This window comes from Ambystoma mexicanum, chromosome 4p (genome assembly GCF_040938575.1).
Source record: "Ambystoma mexicanum isolate Mex_15411 chromosome 4p, UKY_AmexF1_1, whole genome shotgun sequence".
Classification (NCBI taxonomy): domain Eukaryota; kingdom Metazoa; phylum Chordata; class Amphibia; order Caudata; family Ambystomatidae; genus Ambystoma; species Ambystoma mexicanum.
The window spans coordinates 583,496,249-583,508,345 of NC_090927.1; the positions used below are offsets into that span (position 1 = coordinate 583,496,249).

Sequence of the window (12,097 nt, forward strand, 5' to 3'; positions counted from 1 at the left end):
GATCTCCTACTCTACCTAAGTGACCCAGCAACCTCCTGCCCCATTGTTGTGAACATATTAAATGCCTATGGGGATTTTAGCGGACTAAGAGTGAACTATGACAAATCCCTGCTGTTTCCGATCAGAGGACTTGATGCAGTGACCATAGATAATTACCCATTCAAAATCGAGAGGACAGTTCCGATACCTGGGAATACAAATCACGACAGACTTGACCCAATATATAGAGAAGAATCTACACCCAGTAAGAGACAGGTTCGTAAACGATGTGAGGCACTGGATGGCCCTTCCGCTCACCCTCCTGGGGAGAGCTGCCTTGTTCAAAATGCTGGCCCTTCCCCGCTTTCTATACATCCTACAGAACGCACCACTATATATACCTAAAATAGAATTTTGCAAAGTAGAATAAACACTCAGAAAGTTGCTATGAGGAGGTGGTCATCCCCGAATTGCACTAAGAACCCTAAAACGCTCAATATGGGAAGGAGGAATTGGACTTCCACACCTAAAAACGTACTACTGGGCAGCCCAAATGTCAGTGGTCAACGATATGCTACATAATGATCCAATGCTACCACACAACAGAGCAGATACCCAGATGGAGCACGGGATTACCCCGATAGAGAGACTCTATCAAAAGAAAAGGCGATGAAGCACACCCACGATGGCAGCTCAGAGAACGCAAATTTGGATAGATGTACATAGGCACCTGGGATGGGAGGGAAGGTCACAATGAAACAACCCCTGTGGTGTAATCAACATCTTCTGGAACTTAAAGAAATCCCCAAATGGGCAGCCTGGGAAGAGGCGGGGATATTAACACTGGTAGATATGATAAGGGATGGAGAAATTAAGACTTCATGACCTAAGGGATGAATACGACCTTCCCATTACAGAACACTACCACTATCGACAAATAAGACATGCGCTCACTGCAAGCGAAATAGACCTCCCCAATATACCAGAGTGCACCCTTATTGAAAGGAACATAGTGCTGGAGCGGATTGCACACAAAACAACCTCCACAATGTACAATGCCATCAACTCGTTTGCCACAAAGGAGCTCACAGAACTCAGAGAAATGGGAAAGAGACGTGGGCCCAATACCAATGGAGGACTGGACTGTGGCCCTCAAGTTCCCTCGAGAATCAGCAATTTCGGCCAGAATCAGGCTGATCCAATTAAAGATCCTACATAGGGTTTACTATCCCAGAGAGGCCTTGCACCAATGGGGGAGAGCGACGGACCCCAACTGTCTCCGATGTCCTCATCTGAGGGGAACCTTCTTCCATATTCTATGGGAATGTCCGCAGATAGAAAGCTTCTGGCAAAGATGCTGCAATAGACTTTCAACAATGAAAGGCCGTGAGATACCAAGGGACCCCAAACTTTTAATACTAGGAATAGACGCAGATATAGAACTATCAAGATACGAAAAACTCATGTTCGCAACAGCCACTGGCCTTGCAAAAAGAAATATAGCCCAATTTTGGGGCTCAGCTATATCACCAACCTATGAGAAATGGGTAACGGACGTAGATATGTGTGCCAATGGAAACGAGAGTGTATACCACAAGAGGGTGCCCGGAGAAAGCAGCCAAGATATGGCAAAAATGGGAGGACAATTGAAGGTGGCCAAAGAGGACCCATAGAGAGACTGAATGCCGAATGGAGAACGGACACGAGCGATCGAAATGATCCCAAAAGATGATTAGATGTAATAACTCTATAATATATGCAAAGAAGAACCGGATGCCAGGAAGAAGTGTACACCTGTGTGTTTAAATGTAGTAATTAAGTATTAATTAGTTTTCATTGTTTGATTGCTTGTTTTGTTTTGATTGTATCTATAAAACAATAAAAACATTTCATGAAAAAAAGCAGGACTCTTTCTCTTAACCTTGATGTGATGAACTCTCTCCTGTCTCTTGTTCTCAACCCTGGATCACCTGTGAGATCTAGACCCTCCAAAAAGACGTGCTATGACCTACAATGCTGATATCCCCAACCCCCCTTTCCCCCACACACTCCTAGCCTATAAAGATTCACTTGATTCTCCAGCACCATACTCTGCGAAATCCTTTTTTCACAAACCTAATTTACTCCCTTTGCAGTTTCCCCCACAAACTTTAATCTACCATCCCAAGCTGTAGTTGCACCTCCAAAGCCAATACTCATTGCGTCCTCTCTACCTGATAATAATGGCTGTGATCACTACCTTTCCTCGAATCTTTAAAATGTGAGGCCCACAGCTCACCTCTCACCCAACCTCCTGCTGCCCTCCTTCTCTACCTCTACCCTTTCTACTTTTGACAAATTCTCCCCTACCTCTACTTCCGAATCAGCAACCATCCTTCAGTGCCAACCCATCTTGCACTCTTAAATTTTGCTCCTCAAATGGCATGGTAATGCTTATTTGTAAAGTGCCTATACACGAGGCAAGTGTTTCAAAGCGCTCGAGGGAGTGAACAAGGGGAAAAAACAGTCATTCAGAGCCCTTGATGAATTTCTGAACTATACAAGTCTGCCCAGGCATTGCAAGTGCATATAATACAATTAACAGTATAGATCACAGCAAATGGGTCTGACAACGATTCTGCAGTGTTTCCAAGAGAATAGGCACCACCATGCAAGGAGGGCAGACCGTGAAGAAAAGAGAGACTATCTTCAAGGCATGATATGTTCGGATTGTGCAAGTGCACAGAAGATACAGTAAGGGGGATGGAGAGGTGAGGAACAGGTGCAGGGGAGGGGAGTTCAAGTGCGCCCAGTAAGTCAGAAACTGGGTAAGTGCTGAGATGCCATTCTCATGGATCATTTACCAAGTGCAATGAGGTAAGTGCAGGCCCTGAGGCAAGTGGTAGAGGACTGGCAAGGGTGCTGGGGACCTGTGAGACTGAGGTACGCCCGGTGGCTAGTCGGCATGCTGTGTGGAAAAGGAGGGAGAGAGGGATGGAGCAGAGACCGAGGTTAGCAGGTTGGAAGGAGAGAGGAGGAGAAGAGGAATGTCTTAAGGAGTTTCAGGACCTTAAGGAGATCGTGCTCAAGACGGAGGGAGGTTATTCCAGAGGGAGGCCGCTGCTGAGGATAGAAATCTCCCTCCAAATCTCTGCTTAGAGAACAGTCTGGTCAAACACGCAGTGCCAATCACCTACCCTCATCCACCTAACCTCTTTAACCCTCCCTCTGCTTGACTTTTCCCCTGCCTCATTCAAATCTGAAACTATCCTAACTCTTTTAAAGAAACCCTCTGCTGACCCCACTGTCCTGGTGAACTATTGCCCCTAATCCATCTTACCCCATCATTCAGATGTCCTTGGGCAGGCGATCGTCAACCGGATCACTAACTAGTTTGAGGATAATTGCATTGGCAATCCCTTTCTATTTGACCTCTAAACTCTATTGTGTGCCCATCCTTGGGTGGCACGCGAGGACCTTGGGTTTCGCAAATCTGCTCCAGCCTGGATCACCTCCTACCGGAAAGGTTGCTTCTTTAAAATCTCCTGGAACTTCCAAACTTCTGACCTCACGCCGCTCCCTTTTGGCTTTCCCCAAGGATCCATCCTTGGACTTCAAATCTTCTACTTTTATACCTTTGCCATCTGTAGACTCATTTTGTTTGGCTTTCACCATCCCCTCTTTCATGACACACATGCTTTTCTCCTTCACCCCGCCATCTTTGATATAGATTACCAACTGCCTTACTGTAATCCACCACTTTATGGCTCTCTGCTTCCTCAAGCTGAACTCTTCAAAAGCAGAAGTCGTCTTTTGACCTTCTTGCCCCCTTGCCCAAGGTTTATAATCTTGGGGTGCTCTTCGATAGCGACCTCCGATTGCTCAGGTTAACCTCATAATTTGGAAAATGTGTCCTCCCTCTCCACTCTACAAATCCTCCTTCAACCTTGTGTGAAGCAAATTGGACTACTGCTTGTGCCTACTCCTTGCCCTTCCTCTCTACTCATTCCTTCCACTCAAACAGGGGTTGCAACTTTTGGCTCTACAGATGTTTTGGACTACAGCTCCCACCAGGCATAGCCAATGTAGTCTGTGTTGAGGGATCATCAGAATCCTAGTCCAAAACATCTGGAGATCCTAGGTTGCAGACTCCTGCTCCAGACCAAGTACTCCACTTTGCTAACTGCCCTCTATAACCTAAACAGATCCTCCACTACTTCTATGCACTGACATCATGCTGGTTGTCTCTCCATGCACAACTGCTCCCTTTACCTCCTAATCTATAAAGCGATCAATGGCATTGCATCTTAAGACCTTGATGACTGCACTGCTGTCTACTCACCATCTCATTCCCTGTGTTCCTTCCCGGCACTCAACCTCACTGTCTCATCTCCAGTCAGTGTCTTCTCTTCCGCTCTTAATCCTTGCTCCTTTGAAACCCATTACCCATCACAATCAAAGCAAGCCTGACTGTGGACCTCTTCAAAGTGTGCCTTAAACTTCTCGTGCTAGCCAAAGAGGGAGATCCTCCCGCATCCTGCATCCCCTCCTGCATTCTTACTACCCGTCCGTAACACTCCCTTTAGTGCTGCAAATGGTGTAATTCGGTAGTTTTGTATGCTACTCTTCTTTAGTTTGCACTTTGCACTAGGTTAATTTTACCTTTTGTAAGCCACATTATTTGTGTCCCTGGCAAACGTCCCACTTTGTCCGCACCTTTATAAACTGGCTCATCACTTGTTCCCACCTTTGTGCTATTGTGCCAGTACCCTTCCGGGGAACGCCTCTGCCATTTTTAACTGTTATTGAAGGTCAGTTCTGACCGAAATTGACACCCCTGCTATATGGTATATAGCTGGGCATTCCAATGCCGAAACATTATGTGAAAAGGTTCCATGTAGAACCTGATGCTGTGCTTTCATGATTTCAAGAAGGGGGAAGGCCCTATGCGCTTGGTGCAGAGGAGGGAGCAGTGACACTGACCGCTACGGGTCTCCTTACCATGACTATCTGTACTTGAGAAAGGTGCAATAAAGATCAATGCTGTATTTACCGGACTGTGTATGCTGAGCAATACTACATCACCTGTTCTTCAAATAAAACAAATACAAAAATTGGGTAGACGGAGTGCAAAGGTGGTGTTGCATTTCAAGGGGTTTTGAGTTTAGACACTTTGATTCATGGTAGAACTACCTAAACTTCTCCAGCATACTTACACAGGCTGCATTCCCCCCTGGCAACCAAGCCGCTAGGCTAATTGCTGCACCAAGGATATTTATTTATTACATTTATATAGCGCTCAGGCAGCCCACGGGCATTGTGGCGCTGTTACCTGTAAGGGAACTTAGTTACAGGTACACGTTGTGCCTTGGGTTACAGTGAGGCAGGATCCTGTGTTAAGCGATAGGGAGTATCATACAACATAATACATCATACACGATAGTACATCATACATGTTAGTCATTAAAGTTTAAACATGTGGTGTTGGTTAGGTGAACAAGGTAGTTTTCATGGCTTTGTGGAAAGCAGTCAGTCGGGGTTCAGCTCGCAGAGAGGTGGCAAGGGTGTTCCGATGTAAATCAGCAAGGTAGGGGAAGCTGGCTCCACCTGCTCTAGCTCTTTTTAACCTGGGTACGGAGAGCATATTGGCATAGGGTGTCCTGGTGGGTCTTGTGGAAGCGACCGGGTGGATTCTCTGGGATGGGTACGCTGGGGCTGAGAGGTGGACGCATTTTTGGGTGATGCTTAGCGCTTTGAATATAATCCTTTCCTTTATGGGGAGCCAATGGGACGTTTTTCTGGCAGCGGTGATGTGCTCTCTCTTGGTAATGCCTTGTGCAGCACGAAGGGCGCTATACTGATTTACTTGCAGCTTCTCGAGGTTTTCGTTGGAGGTCCCTAGGAAGAGAACATTACAGTAGTCTACATAAGCTGCAACCCCATAGTATGTTTGTATTGGCATAATTCTCAATATTTAAAAGCAAAAAAACCTGATCATAAAGGCATTGTTGGTTGTTGGATTCAAACCCTGCTCCCACGACTGCTTATTTAAAGGCGAGTAATCTAACCACTTTGCAACTGCTGTGCGCCTGTCGCCTGTAGAAGTGTAAATGTGCTTCAGTATGTCCTCGTGTGTCAACATGGCCTAAATCTTGTGCATAGGCAGTATGATTTCAATCTGGCACCACAGTGTCAAGGTGCGGTTACTTTCTCTATAGGCCTATGGTTGAATAGCGGGAGAAGAAATCTAGGTCACTTGCCGAGACAACTGGTCTCCTATCGGGGAAGCAGTGTATCATGTGACTTCTAATAATGTAAATGTTCATAAAAATGTTCTGTACCAATTCACTTCCTCCCGCCTTATTTCTCTAGAAGAGAAATACTTTTTCTCTGGAACAAAGTGTGTGTAAAAAGGTTCTATCATTGATTTGCCTCAAAGTAACAGATGTTTTCTTTAATCCCTACTCTGAATATTTTTTTCAGTTGGCAAATAACTTCTAAAGAGATTAGGAGAGTTTTTGGGGCAAGAGAACATCTTTGCATGATATTTGTTGAGATGCTACTCTTCCACTGCTTGCTCATCACTGTGACTCAATCCTGTTTTCCATTCGTGATGGGTACTCAGACTTTTCGCCCAGCTTGTATATAACTTAAGACCTCCTCCTGAGGTCTGACCCTATATACAAGTATATACAAGAGATCAGAGAAGGGAGTCTGGCATAGGTCCAAAAGGAAAAAGCCCTCATGAAAATGTTTCCTCCTTTGCCCCTTGCCCTGTTACAGCTACAAACAAAGATTTTACCGTTGTATAACGTTTTAAAATAAGGGTTTGTAAATAACCTATAACCTTCTTTGCTTTGTTTTATGTACATAGAGCCAGTGCCAGAAGCATTGTCTGAAGAATACAACGATATGAACTGCTTTACAGGAAAGAGACTTAATTCCAAAATGCAAGTATACTCTGGATCCAAACCAATCTTTCTTTCAAAGATGCTGTCACTGTATGAGCAGTGCCTCCGTGTTCTTCAAAATAATATCGACTGTGAGTATTTACATGCCTGGAACAGGGAGTATTGAGGATTTTACTAATAACGTCTCATCTGAAATTGCCAAATGAATAACCTACGGTCGGTGATCAATGTAACACTGGGCAAGAAAACATTAAAAAGGTGTGAAACTGAGCAGGAAGACCACTAAATGAACATACTAAATGTTTTTAATTGAAATCTGCTTTTCTCCTGTCGTTGTGAAAGGTTATCGGTATAACGTTCAGTACGCCTCCTACAACTGAAAGAGCACCTTGCATTTTTTGAAAAAATGGAATGCCTTACAATAGGAATTTGTGTTCGTTTTCTGATGACCACCTAGTTTTCCCTGGGCTGCACTTAATAAAACTGGGGCCACTGAAATGATGGTAAGGTATATTGATTATTAGTTGTGCATGAAGTTTATTGAGCTGACGTCACTTTCTATTCGCCACCTGACGGGGGTTCAGTAATTTGAAAACGCGCTTATTAGGACCATTAGCTGCAGTTTGCTTAGAGTTGAGATCTGATTGGACAGCAGTTAGCAAAACAAGCATTGGCTAAGCCAATGGCGTTGGCAGTGCATTTTACATTGCGATGTAGGGAGGGCATGTGGTGCAGAAAGAGAAAAAGAGCATAGAACATGTGGTACAGAGGAAGGGTACCATGTCATTTTACCGACAGGAATTTCTTCAAAGTGATTTACTTACTTTGAAAATGCCCATCACGGTTTTTTTAGGGGGGTCCCCTCCAAAATCCCCCCTTTCCCTATACTAGTACCCCTACCCAAAGCCCCCCCCCCTTCGAATAACCTTACCCCCCCACGCAGGACAAGGCAGCGGTGTTGATTAACGCAGGTTCACACAAGACGCTGCCACACGTTCGACGGAACACGTTTATGTTCATGCTACCGAGCCTATATAATCGGAGGTTCTGGACCCTCTGCGGCAAAGCCCTCGCAGGACAAGGCTGCAGTGTTGAGCAACGCAGGTGTTTGGCGATGAAGGTGTCTGCGGCGTAGACTGTGAGTGTGGATGTTTCACCCTCCTGTCTGTGGCCGCCATGTAAGGAGTTGGGAGTTGCTTGGTGCTCTGCCAATTCTTGCCCCCCTTGAGCCCTCCTGCTTCACACGCTGATCCCAGCCACCTCCACCCTCGCTCTGTGCGTTCTTGCCCCCTCACCTACATGGGCCCTCAGACTCCTCCTTTGCACTGCCAGCCTCCGTGCATGCGCTGCAGCCCGCCTTGGCCCTCGCAATCCTTGATTGCGTGGTTCCTTGCCCCCGCTGATCAGTTGTCTTCACTTCCTCCTTCCCTGATCGAATGCTCTGCACCTGTTTCGCTCTCCACCCCGCGGGGTTCCTCGCAACCTTTGAAATCCCGATTGCGAGGTTCCTCAAAACTTCCTGATCGCTTGCCCTCTATCACGTGTCTACACTTCCTCCTCGCGTTCCCTAACTGCGTGCTCTGTGCTTGCCTCACACCCCAGCACGTGTGGTATCTCGCAGCCCCAATTGTGTGGTTCCTCGTAACTCCCTGATCACGTGTCCACCCCCGTACCTTGCGTTTCCCTTGACCACATGCTCTACGCATTGCTTTGCACCCTAGCCTTTTTGGTCCCCTGGCAATCCTTGATTGCGTGGTTCCGCACAACTCCCTAATCGCTTGTCCTCGATACTTCCTCACGTTTCCCTGACCGCGTGCCCTGCTCTTTTTCCTCATGCTGCCTTTGCGCTCCCGTGCAATCAATGACTTTGTGGTTCCTCTCAACTCCACTCGCGTGTCTTTGTGATTCCCTGCCTCACGCTGCCTGCGTGGTTCCTCGCAACTCCCTACCCTAATTGCATGTCCTCAACTTCCTCGCATGCCTTGATGGCGTGCCCCGCTCTTTGCCTCGCGCTGACTAGTGTGGTTCCTCGCTACTCCCCTACTGCGTGTCTCGCAGCTTCCTCACAATTCCCTGACTGCATGCTCTGCAACACTTCCTTGCACACCCCTCCTCCCCCCCTGCTCCCACGTGCCCTCTGCTCTGCCTGGTCTGCCCTGATCACCGTTTGCCCCACTATCCCGTTTCTTCCTGATCTTTGCCCATCACTCTTCATTGCTGTTGTTTTTCCTCACTGACTGCCCTGTTTAGCTTACCCTGCCTATATTTTCTCCTTTGTATTCCTCCCACATCTAGGTCCGCTTACCCCTAGTCTCCTGTTAGTTTTTTTTGTGGTTTTGTATTCACCTCGCTGACTGCCCTGTCCTTTATTGTACTGTTGTTCCGTTGCACTCTTACTTCCCCCAGGTTTGCGTTTGCCTACTACTTCTTGTGGTCTTTGATTTTGTCCTGTTAGCAAATCTTTCACTTTGCAAACTGTTCTATTATTTTCGGAGCTCTTGTACTGTTCAATTGTCTATTGTCTCGTTCCTCTTTGTCTCGTATGCTTGCACCGCTCCCTGTGTCCTTCCCTAGTGTCTCACCCCCTCCCACCTCCCCTCTTCATCTCTTCTCTCCCTACCTACTCATGGTGCTCTCCGTTTCGCCTATCTTTTCTAACTGCTTCTCTAGCGACTTTCCTACTCTCCTCACGAAATCTGGTAGGAAGAAGTTTAAAATGGAAACCCTGGTCTCCAACCAAGGCCTCCCTATCGCTGACACCTATACCAGTGCTGCCTCTAGACAAACCCTCACCAACATCCTTTTTGTTGTTCCTTCGCCGGACCTATGGACTCTTCATATGGTCTCTGCTTTCTCCTTTCTTTTCATCTCCCATTAATCGTGGCACCTGGTGGGAGGCCCTCCTGGTCCCCTTCTACTCCTCTAAAGTCATCCTTGTGAACCTGAATGGCACTGTCTTAGTCCAAGGCCCTCAGGCAAACCTGCTCTTCGATAGACCCTTCCCGCACCTCAAATATTTCCAGTCTTCTCCTGCTGTCCCCCTTCTTCCCTCTACAGCTTCCTCACCTCCCCCCTCTGTTTCCTCCTTGGCTACATTGCCCTCTCCGCCTTCCTCTTCTGCCCCCCTTCGGGCTACTTCTACACCTCTGCAGGGCATACCTCTGATTTGTACCCCTCCCCAGAAATCTTTCAAGGAGGGCAACCTCCTCCATATTGCCACTCTCAACTCTAGCTCAGCTGTCAAACACTCCTGACATCTGACATCTCCTGGGAGAACTTGGCCTCAATGTCCTTGGTCTCACAGAGACATGTTTCACAGTCGGCTCTGTCACAAGCTTTGACACTCCTTCTGAACATCCCTGAAGACCTGCTCTCCAACCTTGATTCTAATACCCCGTGTCCTCATCTTACTTCATCGCTCTTCTGCCTTTGACCCGGTCAACCATGCCATCCTGCTCAATCGTCTCTGTGATAACCTGGGCATCACCGATCAGGCCCTGGCATTTGTGGACCTCTTTCCTCTCAGACCGACCCTCCGTGGTCCAACTTGGGTCCTTCGTCTCCTCTCTCGCTCTACCTGTGGTGTTCCCCAGGGGTCTAACCTCTCTCCCTAGCTGTTCAACCAACTTTCAGTGCTATGCGGATGACACTCGGTTCATTTTCAGGCCCCCCTATGCCACCTCTGGTCCATCTTATTCCTGACGGTCTGTCTGCTATCCAGGATGATCTATGCCTTAATCCAATAAGACTGAGATTCTCCTCATCGGCACACCTGCTCCGTCCTGTCACTCTCTGGCCGGCCTCTCTTGGCCCTCTTCCTGCTCCCACCTGTGAGGCAAAAAAACCTTGGTCATCTTTGAATCCACACTCTCCTTCTCTCCTCACATCTCCGTCTCTAAGAAGTCACACTTCCAACTGCAACTCCTCAGAGGTATTGATATATGATATGATATAATATGATATGATATGGCATTTATAACGTGCCTATACACAAGTGTTTCAAGGCGCAACGTGGCAAGGGAGGGGGAACAGATGAAAGACTGACAACGATCCTACTAAGCCAAGTGTCATTCTGATCACGCAAGTGCATGGGAAGGGGGGGGAGGGGGAAAGGGACAGTGCAATACACAATATTCTTACTTTCCTCTCCTTCCCCCAGAAGCTCACTCTCACCAGAGCTCTGGGTCTCTCTAGGCTGAAATACTGCAACAGCCTCTTTCTAAATCTGCCTGCTTCTACTCTCCATCCTTTGCAACTCATCCAAAACAGGACTGCGAGACTTGTCCTTGGCCTCAAGCCCAGGGATCGTATCTCTCCAGTACTGACATCTCTTCACTGGCACCCAGTGGCCGCGAGGATTAAGCTCAAAACCCTCTGTATTGTCCACAAGGTCTTCTGGGGGCTGGGGCCTCAATACCGTCAACTCTCTTCAGAAATATCTTCCTTCTCGAGCCCTTCGCTCCTCTGGCTCCAACTTGCTCAAGGTTGGTTGCTTCTCCAAGCAACAAGTTGGTGGCAGATCTCTTTCCTCTGCTGGGGCCTCCCTCTGGAACAGCCTCCCTGCTTTTCGGAGACTTGAGGAGAACATTCTCTGGTACCAGAAGCACTTCATGACCTTCCTCTTTGCTTCTGCTTTCTCTCTTCCTCGCCCCTGCTGAACTCCTGGTTGAAATTGAAACTCCACTGGTCACCTGGGTACCCTCTGATCTCGGGCCCAGGTCCCCTCCCTGCCAGTTGCACTCAACCCTTGCACTCTTGGTCTGTGTCTGTACCAGCGCTAGGATATGTACTACTCTCTGAGGTTATGCTATGCAGGACTGGGAAAAGCGTGGTCCATCTGTAAATATCAGGAGTGTGTCTGCCTAGCTTTTCTAACCTGTGACATTAGTAATGAGGGTCAAGCGTTTACTTTAGGAAGGGCTCTTGGGTTGTTGAGGGTCGGTATGTGAGCGCCCTATATCTACATTAACTATCTTGCTGGTTGAGGACTGACGGGTAATCATGGGCGCTGAATATTAAAATGCCATCCGGCTGCATTCACCTTTTAATGCCGAAGTGGCTATCTCTGTATTGCATCTAGATGGTTCTTCGAATACAAAAAAGGTAGCAGGCGCCCGCAAGCGAAAGAACACGGCATGATAACCTGTTCAGTGGTTTTTATCCACTTTGAGAGTCCGCAGCCATCACTGTTTGCTCACTGTACTTTTCACAAAGGAGGAATACCCATT

General features: G+C 47.4%; 1 protein-coding gene across 2 annotated transcripts in view; it reads left to right on the plus strand.

Moving 5' to 3' along the window:
• Positions 1–12,097, plus strand: part of LOC138453366 (elongin-A-like) — a 1,511,245-nt gene that overhangs the window by 787,466 nt on the left and 711,682 nt on the right. For both annotated transcript variants that reach the window (XM_069606133.1, XM_069606134.1), the window contains one exon: positions 6,833–7,000. In XM_069606133.1, the coding sequence (XP_069462234.1) occupies positions 6,833–7,000 (168 nt within the window). The remainder of the gene's footprint in view (positions 1–6,832; positions 7,001–12,097) is intronic.